This window comes from Apostichopus japonicus, chromosome 19, assembly GCF_037975245.1.
Source record: "Apostichopus japonicus isolate 1M-3 chromosome 19, ASM3797524v1, whole genome shotgun sequence".
Classification (NCBI taxonomy): Eukaryota; Metazoa; Echinodermata; class Holothuroidea; order Aspidochirotida; family Stichopodidae; genus Apostichopus; species Apostichopus japonicus.
Genome location: NC_092579.1, coordinates 13,841,579 through 13,857,233, shown reverse-complemented (window position 1 = coordinate 13,857,233; position 15,655 = coordinate 13,841,579). Strand labels below are relative to the sequence as shown.

Below are 15,655 nucleotides of genomic sequence, written 5' to 3'. Positions count from 1 at the left end.
TAACGCCGGTTCCTTCCAATCATAAGGTCCCGGTTCGAGTCACTCCAAGATTAATGTATGTCGTCCAGTTACAGAGTTGTTGACAATTCATAATCATGGACGTTAAATCTGAATCTAAGAGACTGACTTCGGTCAGCTTGTGGCTTTGATAAGCCAATGAGACTTCTCCGCAAGTTCCTGCTTGCAGGAGGATCTAAAATACAATACAATACAAAAACCCCGTCTTTGATTAGGGGGGTTGAAGAAATGTATATGGAAAGCGCGCTGCCTCGAAAACGACAAATGGGAGTGGTGGCGCTATTTATGTTCGCCAAAAGGAACCTGTATTCCGACACCGACTAGAGAAACAGAGTAAGAGCACGATATACCAGCGTTCGTTGTAATTCGTTCGGAGTAATCAAGTAACTTTACCACGAAATTTTGCTCAACGTATACTCTTCTTCCGATCAGAATGGTAAAGATGGCGTCCTTGTTAACGGAGAGCTGCTATAGGTCCTCGAAGGACGTGTGATCAATTCCCCGCGATTTATTCTCCCGTTTTCGAATAGTTAGTATGAGCGATGGTGATATTGCCAACATATTTGTACTTAGGACACTATCAAGTTATCAACATGGAAGACCTGGTGGACTGTATTGAGGCACTATTGCAATGTTCAGCACGATTGCATAGGAACATATACGAATAACTATCGTCCCGATTCTTATACAAAAAGCATACAGACAGAAAGGCAGCTTGAAAGATGAATACAAGATAACGATATTTTCTCAACAAATTCGAGGACATGACATTGTCGTTGCTTCATCATGTCAACATCAGGGCGGTGTAAAGGGGGGGGGGGTGGGTGACGGGGACGGTCAGTTTGTAATTGTACGTTTCTAAGGAACACGTGGAATATGTGGTCATCTTAACTATCATTTAGTGGCGCTGTATATGTTTTAATAATAATAATAATACAAATACCCAAAGTTTCTGTAATACATCCCCAGAAACAAGGATGTTGATCCGAAATAAATTATTGATGGGCAAATTCGGGAATAGTTGGATCCTGGGAAACGTGTAACGATCCAGAGACATCACATGGTATAATAATTAAGGGTATATACAGGGACATTGGCAATCCGAGACGGCATACATGAAATCTATAGTGACATATCACCAGAAAACGGGGACGACAATTTCATCATTTTGTTTTCTCAAAACGACTTTAAAAATATAAACGGAAAGAGATCGAGTAAAGTTGCTTAGCAAAATATGTCACAATGCAAAACAGTCGTGTTGCATTAATGATTTGGTTGCATCACTTTGTGGGAATTAAGAAATTGACCCATAACCTTAAAACAATGAATCATCAATGAGTATGCCTCAGGTTTGAACATGAGTAACATTATCCTAAACTTTCATTACATTTGAGCACTGGTATGAACGAGATCTTAAAGATGGGGACGAAGGCAGGGGGGGGGTCTAAATTCCCCGACTGTGTTAGGTAGGTGGCTGAACCTTTATAAAAAAGGGGCATAGAGGCCGAATCCATGAAAGGATGTCTAAGGGTGTTCGCCCACAAAATAAATAAATAATAAATAAAATATTATACGTCAAATTGTGTATTCTGAGGCATATCTAGCCAGTTAATTAGGTCTGTAATTAACTCTAAGTGCAAGGTTATGTTGATAAACTCTTGGGATTTTTTATGGTGGGGAGGGGGTGAAAAGGGGCTGTACACCCGTAGCAATGCTCTAATCCTTATCCAGCTGAAATGTAAAAGATTCCTCGACTGAACCATATTTCTCCGCCTTACGGTGGAAGGTGTGTCCCCCTGCCCCCTCCCTCCCTTGATTTCTTGATTTACATTTCTCTGAATAACTACAAAGTACTGCTATGCAGTCTTGTGAAGAAGGGAAAAAAAAATGATCGTTGCAATGAGCATGCCCATTACGTGGCTCTAGTAATAAAGCAATGTAAAAATGGGGGCAGTCATCCACAACTATAAGCCATGACTCGCAATTATTGACTATTGTAATTTGGAAACGAATATTCTGCTTACAGCAACAGCACTGCTGACCGGTGAAATCGATTACATGATCTTCAAAGTGTCGCTTAATCGATATTAATACAACAAAAAAACCATCAGATGAAAACTCAATGTGTTTACTTTTAAAGACAAAAAGGACTCTGCTGAGCAATCTACTAAAAGTGGCCATAACCGTAGTTTATTGTTTTTGAGAAATTATTCTTAAAATAAGAACAAACTTCGCCCAATCGCCTTTTCAGTTTTTGTTTTTCCCGAAAAGGAAAACTATGGAGTCACTCTTACCAACCTTTCAAAATTGTGAGGGGGGGGGGGGGGGGATCGCGAAGTCGGTAGTGACTATTACGATTAGATTCGTCCAACACGGCAGCATACAGAAACGTTGTACTCAAAGCCGAAGCATCCGGAGTCTATGCATGCTTAGTTCTTCGATACCGCCCTAATAACTTTCGGGGAAACATTTCATACTGCTTCTCGGCCTTTTGGCTAAGATCATGTGTAGTATCTGTTCCCTTTCGAGGGGGAATGGTGATGCACACCCGACGATGATCATACAGTCACAGTCCCGATGCTAGGTGACTGAGGTTGAGAGCCGATCAGTCGTTTGGTAGTTTGGTTTAAAAGAAGAGAAAGACATGTCATATACTGTAGTCTTGATTGTCACTTCATATGGTGAAATATTTAGCTTGTGTAAAGGAACATTTGTAAAAACATAAAAGGGTAATAACAATACAACCTGCAATAATGACAGTGTTTGTACTGATCTACAAAATATAAAACTTAATATTGTCCCGTCTTAAAACGACTTATAATTGACTAACAGGTTTCATATTATAACAAGTTTATGTCCATTATTCATTCAGAATGCCGCATAATTGTAATGCAATATTATGCCGTAGCTTCCATTAGTTATATTACAGGGATTTCGTAAATAGTAACGCAAAATCTATTGGTAGTGGGAATGGGCGGTATATTGCTCGGTAATAATTGTTTGGTAAAAAAACCAGAATGCAAAATGCATTGAGGTTTCGATGACTTTAATGCACTAGACTTCTGCTTGTTAGTATAACCAGAACTAGCTGTTACAATAACACTATGACATGCTAACACAGGTCAGTCTACTGTACGTGGTTATACACACCTCCATCAAAAGCAATAGGGTTCTTGTACTCAATGTTATGAATCCACACACCAAGTATTACAAAACCAAACCAAATCTCTTAATAACTTCGCACATTAGGGTTGCAGAGGAGTCCACTTATGGACAAGTTAGATTGGAGAATATGCCCACGAAACTTCAAAGAATCAACTTGAAAGAAGCTAATACAGGTCACTGTAGGCCAACCTGAGGTCAAAGGTCACCCAAATGCAGTTCGACCATTGTATTACAATAGCGTAACTCTCAACCCTGTCAGTGGTAGTTTCACAAGTTATCGGGAAAAAACGCATTTTGACCCATAAATGACCTTTGGTGACCTTGGATCACATCACGGTTATTTTGGAAAATGTGTCCCTACTTCATTCACAACTTGTCCTAATATACCAGCCATGTCAGACTTCGTGACTAGAAGTTGTTGCAAAAATTAGCAAAGTTGGGAGTTTTTGGCACATAATCAACCTTGAATGACCTTGGATGACCTAATGGTTTTTATCAAAAATGTTCCTCTTGATGATGTGCACTCTGTCCTAAAATCCCAACCTTGATGGACATTTGGTTCTCACGTTATTGCAAAAATACTAGTTTTTGACCCCTAATTGACCTTTGTTGACCTTGGATCATATTACCGTTATGTTTTGAAATGATCCCTTACCCCATTCACAACTAGTCCCAAAATATCAACCATGTCGGACCCGTCAATGGTAGTTTCACAAGTTATTGAGGGAAAAAAACACATTTTGACCCATAAATGACCTTTGGTGACCTTGGATCACATCACGGTTATTTTGGAAAATGTGTCCCTACTCCATTCACAACTTGTCCTAATATACCAGCCATGTCAGACTTCGTGACTAGAAGTTGTTGCAAAAATTAGCATAAGTTGGGAGTTTTTTGCACATACTCAACCTTGAATGACCTTGAATGACCTAATGGTTTTTATCAAAAAATTTCCCCTTGATGATGTGCACTCTGTCCTAAAATCCCAACCTTGAGGGACATTTGGTTCTCACGTTATTGCAAAAATACTAGTTTTGACCCCTAATTGACCTTTGCTGACCTTGGATCATATTACCGTTATGTTTTGAAATGATCCCTTACCCCATTCACAACTAGTACCAAAATATCAACCATGTCGGACCCTGTCAGTGGTAGTTTCACAAGTTATTGAGGGAAAAAAACACATTTTGACCCATGAATGACCTTTGGTGACCTTGGATCACATCACGGTTATTTTGGAAAATGTGTCCCTACTCCATTCACAACTTGTCCTAATTTACCAGCCATGTCAGACTTCGTGACTAGAAGTTGTTGCAAAAATTAGCATAAGTTGGGAGTTTTTGGCACATAATCAACCTTGAATGACCTTGGATGACCTGATGGTTTTTATCAAAAATGTTTCTCTTGATGATGTGCACTCTGTCCTAAAATTTGTTTGGCCTACAATGTACACACATAATGTTATTGCTAGAAATGTATCAAAACCAACCTTTGGCCCCTCATAACTTGAGAACTGGGTGTCCGATTGAAGCGGGAGTTGGTTTCCTATATTCAGCACAAAAAGCTCTATCATATGTCAGCAATTTTTTAAACTTATCTTTGTTCTATTTTGTTTTGCCCCGTATCTCCTAAAATGAGCATATTTTTTAAGATTTGACCTTTGACCTTTTGACCTCGCAGTCAGATGTAGTTTGACACGCTGATTCCAAAAAGCAACATGACAAGTCTGTGCGACCATCCTAACTGTACTTATTAAAAAACAAAAACATTGACCTCTGATAACTTCGCACACGAAAGTCGCACAGGGGTCAACTATGGACCATTTTGATCGGAAGGTACCTTTGAGATCCGATTATGGCCACGAAAATTCAAATAACCCAAAAAACTGATAAAGGTCACCGGAGGTCAACCTGAGGTCAATGGTCACCTAGATGTGGGTCGACTCCCTGATTACAATAGCGCAACTCCCAACCTTCACGGACATTTGGTTCTCAAGTTATTGCAAAAATACTAGTTTTTGACCCCTGATTGACCTTTGTTGACCTTGGATCACATGACCGTTATGTTTTGAAATGATCCCTTACCCCATTCACAACTGGTCCCAAAATATCAACCATGTCGGATCCTGTCAATGGGAGTTATTGCTTGTTTTAATATTTTGGTTTTTGGCCTCTAACTGACCTTTGGTGACCTTCACAGGCAACACAAAAAATAGGGCACATCTACTCAATGTGGTACTCATATACACCAAATATTAGATTGGTCCAAGCTTCCCTACTTGAGATACCGTGTTTACAAGCCAGGCGTCACACACACACACACACACACACACGCACACACATACACGCATACACCCATACATACACACATACACACACTCTCCGCCTGCATGAATGCATAGGTTACGATTTCATCGAACCAAAAACCGACAAAAGAGACAGATAATTAAATAAAGAGAAATTGTTTGTATTCATTCTAATCAACAATGCAACTTTATCATCATGCATTCGCGTTGTCTACCATTTGTATGCATTTGTATGCATGAACCCGGCCCACTTTGATTACCTTGGGTTAAGTTTTTGTCCAACCTTCCTGGACGCGAAAATACAAGTTATGTCATGATCATATAATACAGGGTTTCCCTAACTTTACCCCCCCCCCCCCTCCCAACGAACCCCCTGTGGATGTCAGAGTTGTCCAAGAACCCCCAACTTTTCGAGACACGATCTGAGTCATTATTATACTATAATACGCATAACAGTGCTTCGTAAAAGATCAAGTGCATTAGTGTGATATTGTAATGCAAAAAAACAAAAACAAAAACAAGAAATGAACAAATATTTATATAGAAACTTCAAGATCAGATCAGCTCTTTATCTTCACGACGTACTTTCATGCGTACACCAACTTCACCAAAGTCATGAGGCCTGTGTCTGTTTCATAATTCAGTTATTTATGACATGCACGGTACGCTACTACAATGCAACATATGCGTATGGAACGCGAAAAGAGTTGGACTTTTGTACATTACTAAATTATATGATATATCAGATTTTAGTCCAACGAAAAGTACTCTAGTTTTGACTTTCAGAAATTTTTCTCCTGGGATGGACTGACGCACCCCCTGGGGGTTCCTGCACCCCACTGCAGTTAGGGAACCCCTGATGTAATAGGTTCATGCATTAACGGCGTTCCTTGTCGCTGATGACTTTTTCACAAACAATGTTATTATTGAAATATTTACAGTCATGGATGACTCACCCGGTGAATATTAGACAGAAAAAAAAGGAAATTATTAGTTGATATTTTTCTTTAATAATCATAAGAACGACATTTATTTAATTAATACGAAATGATAAAATAATAGATTTTAATAGTTTACATCATCGTTAGAAATATGTTAAAAATATCTCTTTTTTATCTTTTTTTTGTCGAGCACCAAAAACAAATCGATTCTCTGCCCCCTTTTTCTTACCGCGAAAAGGATGTTTTCTGATAATTAATACATATTCCTTGTAAGGAAATATTCGGCGAATCAACATCGGCAATGGCCTTAGAATTAATATGACAAGTATCGATTCCTTTCACAAAATTAAATGATTTGCAAAGTTTATTGAAAGAACATTTGGCTGCACAGCGAAGAATTGTTCTAATTTCTTTATACGTTGTTATTAGGTAATTATTAAGACATCCATCGGTGACGTAAGTGTAAGTAGCAGAGCCGTAATTTGTAAGCGCCCTCTTAGCGCCCTCTAATGCCAATGGTGAACTGGTTGCTTGAGACGTGTATCCAGTGTTCATTCTTCCGGTGACGAGAATTGGCGATAAGAATTGTGGTCGATCTGAAAGTGTTGATTCCACGTCATAGTTTGACGTGGTTACCGGGAAAGGAGCTGGAGATGAAAAGTTGAATGACAGAAAACATATGTAGTATTTGTTATTAAACATGATATGAATTCAATCCGTATACTATGTTATAGGACATGTGAACCCTGCACCACTGATCGGGTAGCAGAGAAGAAACGGATGATATCTGAATACATAATGTGTATGGCTGATTAGTGACTTTTTTTCACTCACTTCTCTGCTTGACTCACTTTTTTTTATTTCAGCTTATTTTAGATTCAACGATTCCAGCTTCTAGTTCAGAAATTGATTCATGCACTTTTTAACTAAATATCTTATCACACACAAAACAAATAATTCCTATTATTATATCTTCCTCATGGTCACCGGACACTCAAGAATATCTATTATTGGTGATTTTACTGTAATTAATTACAGGAAATCGATAAGACAGCCCTGCCTCTGAAATGTCAGCAGTTCTTAATTCAACAAACGTGTAGTTATATAGGTAGATAAGTGTATATATATATATATATATATATATATATATATATATATATATATATAAGCCCAAAACAGACGTTACAATATATGTTGCCATATGCGGTCAGTCTATTGTAGACATGTTAGTCAGTGGTGTCGTCAATGCTGGCGCTAAATTTGAGTCTATAATGTTAATTACTTTTAAAAAGTAATTAATTTTTTTATATGCCCACATCCATAAAAAATTAGTCGCTCAAAAACATGAAAGTATTATATAATCTCATGCAAAACAAAAAGGGGGGGTGGTGGGGGAAGGGGGGAGGGAGTTCCTTGCCCGTAAAACTTCATGCTTATAAACAGCATTAATATGGTATTTTTGGAGGGAAAATAGTGGCGTTAATGTATAAAACATAACGTCAAAATCTGCTTGAGACTCACAGATGAGACGCGTCGGAGACACGTACGGGAACGTATTTGTTTAGAACTACGATCCGATAACCGCGGAAGGTATCGTACTCGGCGGCATTGAAAGTCATCGTTACTTTTACTAAATGCTCCAAAGTTAAACAAAGAAACTTGACAAAGCCTTTTGCGGACACTCCTCAACAAATTTTCCTCATATTCCTCAAAATATATTTCTCACTGTAATATCTCAATAACTCAGTTGTCTCAATGAACATCTGTCCACACATGGACATCATTTGAAAAGGATAATTGTGAAGTTTGTTTTAGCAACTTGCGCATGCTAACAGCTCACGTGCTAATGCAATGATGCCATTTTCAACGGGTTGCACGCTTGTTAAGAAGAGAGCTGTAATTTCGCGCGCTCCGTCGTGCACGGAATCATCGCAATTACAGAAACATTGTTATACATAGCTTACGATATATTGATTGGCGAATGAATGACAAAATCTTACCTTTACTTAACGTACGTGGTACCGATTTCGTCTGAAGTGTATTTATTTGAGAAGTCGTACTACTAGTAGTAGTTATGGTAGTACTAGTGGGAGCTCCAGTACTTGCAGCAGAAGTAGATTGTTTGTGTACGATAGTTGTTGATTCTAATTGTGCCGGCTGCGCTGTTGTCGTCATCTCTTGCATACTTTCCTTAGTTACAGCAGGTTCCTTCTCAGCTGGCTTAGTTTCCACCGGATTTGGATATTTTTGTGACTGTGCTTCAGTCGCAGTGTTATCCGTTTTCTCTGAGGAGATATTAAGAATGAACCATGATGAATATTTCCTGATAAAATGATGCAAAACAGGACCAGATTGCCCATAAATGGTTCCTGGCCCGGGCCCGTTGCCTCAAACTAGTAGCTCCCAAAATTAGAAGCTAAAAGTATCATGGAAGAGAGAGAGAAAGTGACATATTACGAAAATGAGATTCAGTTGGGGACGTTCATCAATTGCTCTAAGAGAGAATCAAGGACAATAGGAATAATGCTCCCTTTATAACAAACGTTTGCAGAAATTTTTCCACTTCGTTACTTCCCCTTTGTGGATATAATTCTCCCATACAACGTTGTCTATTAATCTGATCACCGAATATCAACAGGAAAGGGGTTAAAATCTACTGGGATGGGAAAGGGGGAGGGGGTTGTAGTCACTCACCACTACCGACAGCAGTTCGTTTTGTAGTCACCTCTTGCACACTTTCTTTAGTAACAACTGGCTCATTGTCAACAGGTTTAGTTTCCACCGGGTTTGAAACTTTAACTACCCGTGATTCAGTGAGAATGTTCATCGTCGATTTCTCTGAGGAGAGAAAGAAATGTGGCGATGAATAATAGTCACAACTATATGAGCATTCTCAACAAATTTCTATGGAGTCGCCGGAATGTTTTGGATGCGCTTTTACGTTTTCTTTTTTTTTTGTAGTTTGAACTGGATTAGAAGCCTTACCTAGCTGTGTTTCTATAAGGGCGTTATTCGTTTTCTCTGACGAAATACAAAGACGGCACTTTTAAAGAGGATACACCAACAAAGTGACACTGATATCGCGATGGAGTCAACAGAAAGATTTGGCTTGGATTTTCGGTACTATGTAAACAATTGGTAAAGACAGTTAGTGACTTACCTCTTGCGGGATCGAATCTTTTTGTTGTCAGTTCTTGCACACTTTCTTTAGTAACAATTGGTTCATTGTTAACAGGTTTAGTTTCCACCGGGCTTGGATCTTTAACTACCTGTGATTCAGTGAGAATGTTCATCGTCGATTTCTCTGAGGAGAGAAAGAAATGTGGCGATGAATGATAATCACAACTATAAGAAAATTTTGAGCATATCTCGATAAAATCGCCACACTGTTTTGGATCCTCTTTTTATTTTTTTATTTTGTTGTAGAATGAAGTGGATGTGAAGCCTCACCTAGCTTTGGTTCTATAAGGGCGTTACTCGTTTTCTCTGACGAAACACAGAGACGTCACTTTTTAAGAGGATACACCAACAAAGTGACACTTAAGGCGCGATGTATTAAACAGAACGATTTGGCTTGGATTTTGGGTATATAAGCAACAGGAAAAGACAGTTAGTGACTCACCTCCTGCGGGGTCGAATCTTTTTGTTGTCAGTTCTTGCACACTTTCTTTAGTAACAATTGGTTCATTGTTAACAGGTTTAGTTTCCACCGGGCTTGGATCTTTAACTACCTGTGATTCAGTGAGAATGTTCATCGTCGATTTCTCTGAGGAGAGAAAGAAATGTGGTGATGAATGATAATTACAACTATAAGAAAATTTTGAGCATATCTCGATAAAATCGCCACACTGTTTTGGATCCTCTTTTTTATTTTTTTATTTGTTTGTAGAATGAAGTGGATGTGAAGCCTCACCTAGCTGTGGTTCTATAAGGGCGTTACTCGATTTCTCTGACGAAACACATCGACGGCACTTTTAAAGAGGATACACCAACAAAGTGACACTTAAAGCGCAATGGGGTCAACAGAAAGATTTGGCTTGGATTTGGGGAATGTAAGCAATGAAAAGACAGTTAGTGACTCACCTCTTGCGGGATCGAATCTTTTTGTTGTCAGTTCTTGCACACTTTCTTTAGTAACAATTGGTTCATTGTTAACAGGTTTAGTTTCCACCGGGCTTGGATCTTTAACTACCTGTGATTCAGTGAGAATGTTCATCGTCGATTTCTCTGAGGAGAGAAAGAAATGTGGCGATGAATGATAATTACAACTATAAGAAAATTTTGAGCATATCTCGATAAATTCGCCACACTGTTTTGGATCCTCTTTTTTATTTTGTTGTAGAATGAAGTGGATGTGAAGCCTCACCTAGCAGTGCTTCTATAAGGGCGTTACTCGATTTCTCTGACGAAACACAAAGACGGCACTTTTAAAGAGGATACACGAACAAAGTGACACTTAAGGCGCGATGGATTAAACAGAACGCGTTGGCAAGGATTTTGGGTAAATAGGCAAAAGGAAAAGACAGTTAGTGACTCACCTCTTGCGGGATCGAATCTTTTTGTTGTCAGTTCTTGCACACTTTCTTTAGTAACAATTGGTTCACTGTTAACAGGTTTAGTTTCCACCGGGCTTGGATCTTTAACTACCTGTGATTCAGTGAGAATGTTCATCGTCGATTTCTCTGAGGAGAGAAATAAATGTGGCGATGAATGATATTCACAACTATAAGAAAATTTTGAGCATATCTCGATAAATTCGCCACACTGTTTTGGATCCTCTTTTTTATTTTGTTGTAGAATGAAGTGGATGTGAAGCCTCACCTAGCAGTGCTTCTATAAGGGCGTTACTCGATTTCTCTGACGAAACACAAAGACGGCATTTTTTAAGAGGATACACGAACAAAGTGACACGTAAGGCGCGATGGATTAAACAGAACGATTTGGCTTGGATTTTGGGTACATAAGCAAAAGGAAAAGACAGTTAGTGACTCACCTCCTGCGGGATCGAATCTTTTTGTTGTCAGTTCTTGCACACTTTCTTTAGTAACAATTGGTTCATTGTTAACAGGTTTAGTTTCCACCGGGCTTAGATCTTTAACTACCTGTGATTCAGTGAGAATGTTCATCGTCGATTTCTCTGAGTAGAGATAGAAATGTGGCGATGGATAATAGTCACAACTATAAGAATTTTTTTAACATATCTCGATTAAGTCGCCACAATGTTTTGGACTCGCTTTTTCTTTATTATGTAGTTTGAACTGGATTTGAAGCTGCACCTACCTGTGATTCTATATGGGCTTTACTCGTTTTCTCTGAAGATATACAAAGACGGTACTTTTGCTTGGAATTTGGCTTGTCAGCAAAAGGAAAAGACAATTAGTGACTCACCTCTTACGGCATCGAATCTTTTTGTCGTCAGTTCTTGTAAAGTTTCCTTGGTAACCACGGTTACTGCTTCGTTTTCAACTGGTCGGTCTATTACTTCCACTGGATTTGAATCTAACTTGGGTTCAGTTGGGTTGTTATTTGTTTTCTCTGAGGGAATTTAATAAAATCATTTCTGAAGCCTTTTATACGGTGGTCAAAGAAACTGTAGCTGCACCCGATACACATAGAGAACACAGTTACTACTGTAAATCTTAAAGTTTTGTACCACAGTAAAAACTGGATCGTGCTATAATTCGGTAGCATGTGCTATTAGGATTACAGTAAGAACTGAGGATATGTGTAATTCAAACAAATCCAATTGTTTGGGATTGGTTGGTATTACAAATATCCTCAGTTCTTACTGTAAACTTAATAGCACATGCTACCGATTTATCAGATTTGTCAGCACGCACCAGTATTTACTGTGGTACAAATCTTTAAACTTTAGATTTACATTAGTTATACTGTAATCATGTGTGAATCGGCTGGTAGAATATATCATGTGGATGCTGATCCCTCTACAACCTTCATCCACTGACGCAGCTGTTCTTTAACGTATCACCCACTCCCTCTATAATTAACATTCCACTCGCGACCTGCAACAATGAAGTGGGAACATACGCAGAATAGACGCAGAATACTACTTTAAGTTTGGAGTAAGGCGTTTTAGGACGGACATGCAGAAATCGCCTCAAGACACTTTTCGAAATTTATGTATGCCATAATAAAAACATATTGCACAAAATAATCACTTCGTGTCGTCATCAGACAGAAATATTTGGATTCTGGCTCCGGGAATTTGAAAACGAGAATGGACAGGTATCTCGAAATGTGTATTATGGGGCCTTTCGTCTATATGATTTTACATATTTGCATGGGTGCTCGAAATTGATATTCTTAAGCAGGCTTATTTAATATGTAATTCATCATTGGAACCAATTATATGAACAATAAAATACTGCTTGTATACATTATAGTCCAGAAGATCTGTGTATGTTTAATGTGTTGAGGACTGATCAGTTTAATTTCCATTTTTCACTGCAAAATTGAGACGTGCAGCAATATGAATATTACACTATACAGTCATAGGGTTATTGTTAGATTCACGTCCCACTTTTCATTAGTTTATTTCAATATTTATTTTCAGTAATGGAGATGGGTTTTGCAAATGCTGACTCTAACATATTGAAGCTCTTTAACATGGAGAATTTGAAGGCATTGATTTCAGTGTCAATATACTGTTAACATTCCACCTTGAAAAATATATAGAAAAACGAAGAGTAAGTGTACAAGTTCAGATCTTATAGTGGCACTATATGACGTCACAGATTCACAAAATGACATTTAAACTAATATGTCGCCCAAACGAAATAGATACTTTCTTAGCTGCTTTGGGGAATTGCTGCTTCACAAAGTTCCCTATCACATAAGCTAGAGATGATGGCTGGGGTGGAGTCTCCTTTATTACTTCCAGTAACACCCCTCCCCCCTCCAAAAAAAAAAATAAGAATTGGCAGGGAATTATGAAATGGAACATTACCTGTAGTGACAACAGTGGGTATTGGTTGATTTGGAGCCGGTAAGTTGTTAACTATCACATCTGCCAATTAAAAGGTAAAAGAAAAGTGCTTATATGTGCCTTCACCAATCCTACACACTGGAGTATAAAAACTCGTGGAGTGAACAGTAGAGCGTTGGAGGGGTGATGAAGGGGAGGATCTAGAGAGAGCCCGGGTTATGGGTCCCCTCTTTAGAAAGTTTGTTGACACTAAAAGTTAGCTGAAATCATAAATATTGCTCAATACAAGGTACATGGTGGTAAAATAATGTAGCTCGCTTCGCCTTACTTTTCACCAATACTTTGGGGGTAATATCGGTATATAAGTGATAAACTTGTCTCCTCGGTCCCTTCTTCACATTAATCCTACATACACCCCTTTAGGGATTGGTATATTTGTATAGCCTAAAACTATAACTTTGTATTCGAATTTTGCCAGTTAGTTTCGCTAATATAAACACGAGATTGTTCGGGGCTGTGGAAGGTAACACAGTTTGTCCCCATTTAGATACCTAGATTTAGCTATAATGTGTGTCTTTGAATGAAAGAAAAGGTTTGTTAATATTGATTTATTCAAAACGATAGGTTGCAGTATAAATTTGGTATATAATCATGCATATGTGTATTGCCAACATCACAGCCTTCTTTATGTTTCTATGACAACTTTAAAAATTTGTTTTCAAAGTGTTCCGTATTCCAATTATTAGAAACAGAGTAATGGCGATTGAGTATTTGACTGCAAGAAAGGTAGATATTTAATAAAAGGAAGTTTAATGCCCACCTTGATCAGCAAGAAACTGGGCTCCAACAGGACTGCATGTCTGGATTATCAGAAGAATTGCTACTTTGTACATTGTCTTTTATTTTATTCTTTCTCTTTTATTCTAGGATACAAAGGACAAAACATGCAATGGATATAAGTAAAATGTTAAAATGAGAGTTACCGTACTTCACATTGAATAGGAGGAAATTAATTTGACCTATATATATATATATATATATATATATATATATATATATATATATATATATATATATATATATATATTTATATATATATATATATAAATTAATATATATATATATATATGTATATATATATATATAGTATGGACCACAATATATATATATATATATATATATATATATATATATATATATATATATATATATATTGTGGTCCATACTGATAAGATAAAAGATAAACAAGCGAATATCTTTAACAACGACATACTGCTATATTTCGGAGTGGTCACCACTCCATCGTCAGGCAACTGTACAAGATCAATTAAATACAAGGGCTAATATACATCCGAAGACGACAATAGTGAGATAAGCATGAGTGAATTTGTAAACTAGGAATGAATAGAATAAACCAGCATGAAAAAGTAAGTAGGGATTAAAATAGCTCCAACCCGTGGCTCGCTACGTTTCTATTCAAGTCAGCATTTAAGGCTTTTATTAGGAGACTCTCTTTAACCTTCCTCCTGAACCACTGGGGTTCATTACCAATAGCGACACAATGGTCAACAAAAGTAGGCAGATTATGTTTGTGCGCAGTATATATATATATATATGTATATATGTGGTATATATATATATATGTACATATATATATATATATACCACATATATATATACCACGTATATGTACATATAGGCCCTATATGTATACATTACATTTATAGTATTTAAATTCCCTTGCTAAAACTGTTCTTCTTGAAGCACAAAATCTAAACCGTTGTTTGCATGGAAGGTTATAAACTTTATCAAAATAGAAAATGATATATATTTTACCTTTTAACACGAAAGAGAATGATGTCCGAAATAACGGCTTAGTCTGGCTATCTTTTATATATTTAAATCTCCTCTTGGAAAGTTTCGTCTATTCGAATCTTTGATTAAGACCATTAAAGTTCCTGTGAGCTGTAAACAGTGTCACTAAACACTTGTCAACAACAGAGAGAGAGAAATGAAAAGCGTTTATAACAAGAAGGTTTTGAGTTCCGTTCGTATTATAACTAAATTTAACACTGAAGCTTCCGTATTGTCTTGAAAAGGATTCGTTCTTATACCTGCTTCGATTCTGTCAGCTGACGAAATTTCTCGGTAATAAATAAATCGAAATGTTTGTCCGATGATCTGAATTCAAAGGAATTTTAATAAAGTCGTGTTATCAAGTACCAAACTCCCGTAAATGACCTTCCCCTATACGTTCAATATATGAGAGTCTTAAGTCGG

The 15,655-nt window shown here is 37.6% G+C and overlaps 1 protein-coding gene and 1 pseudogene across 2 annotated transcripts; one reads left to right on the top strand and one right to left on the bottom strand.

The window, feature by feature from the left end:
• Positions 1–2,493: 2,493 nt before the first annotated feature.
• Positions 2,494–2,571, top strand: LOC139960736 (U2 spliceosomal RNA; annotated as a pseudogene).
• A 3,295-nt stretch (positions 2,572–5,866) lies between these two features.
• LOC139960701 (uncharacterized) lies at positions 5,867–15,605 on the bottom strand. Of its 2 annotated transcripts, XM_071959277.1 has the most exons (12): positions 15,212–15,605; positions 14,196–14,298; positions 13,397–13,456; positions 11,818–11,964; positions 11,423–11,566; positions 10,968–11,111; positions 10,513–10,656; positions 10,052–10,195; positions 9,590–9,733; positions 9,124–9,267; positions 8,430–8,714; positions 5,867–7,076 (listed from the first exon to the last, which is right to left on the bottom strand). In XM_071959277.1, exons 2-12 carry the CDS (start codon positions 14,266–14,268, stop codon positions 6,655–6,657), a joined length of 1,851 nt encoding a protein of 616 aa, XP_071815378.1. In that variant the 5' UTR covers positions 14,269–14,298; positions 15,212–15,605; the 3' UTR covers positions 5,867–6,654. The 2 variants fall into 2 exon arrangements, with proteins under 2 accessions (XP_071815378.1, XP_071815379.1); XM_071959278.1 differs by lacking the exon at positions 11,423–11,566.
• Positions 15,606–15,655: the final 50 nt, after the last annotated feature.

What these genes read in the sequence shown, in the direction of transcription:
- LOC139960701 (XM_071959277.1), bottom strand. Translation starts at nt 14,268, where the DNA reads ATGTACAAAGTAGCAATTCTTCTGATAATCCAGACATGCAGTCCTGTT. An exon ending in AAGATTCGATGCCGTAAGAG is followed by an intron (nt 11,567 to 11,817) that starts GTGAGTCACTAA and finishes ATCTCTACTCAG; the next exon opens with AGAAATCGACGATGAACATT. An exon ending in AAGATTCGACCCCGCAGGAG is followed by an intron (nt 9,734 to 10,051) that starts GTGAGTCACTAA and finishes TTCTCTCCTCAG; the next exon opens with AGAAATCGACGATGAACATT.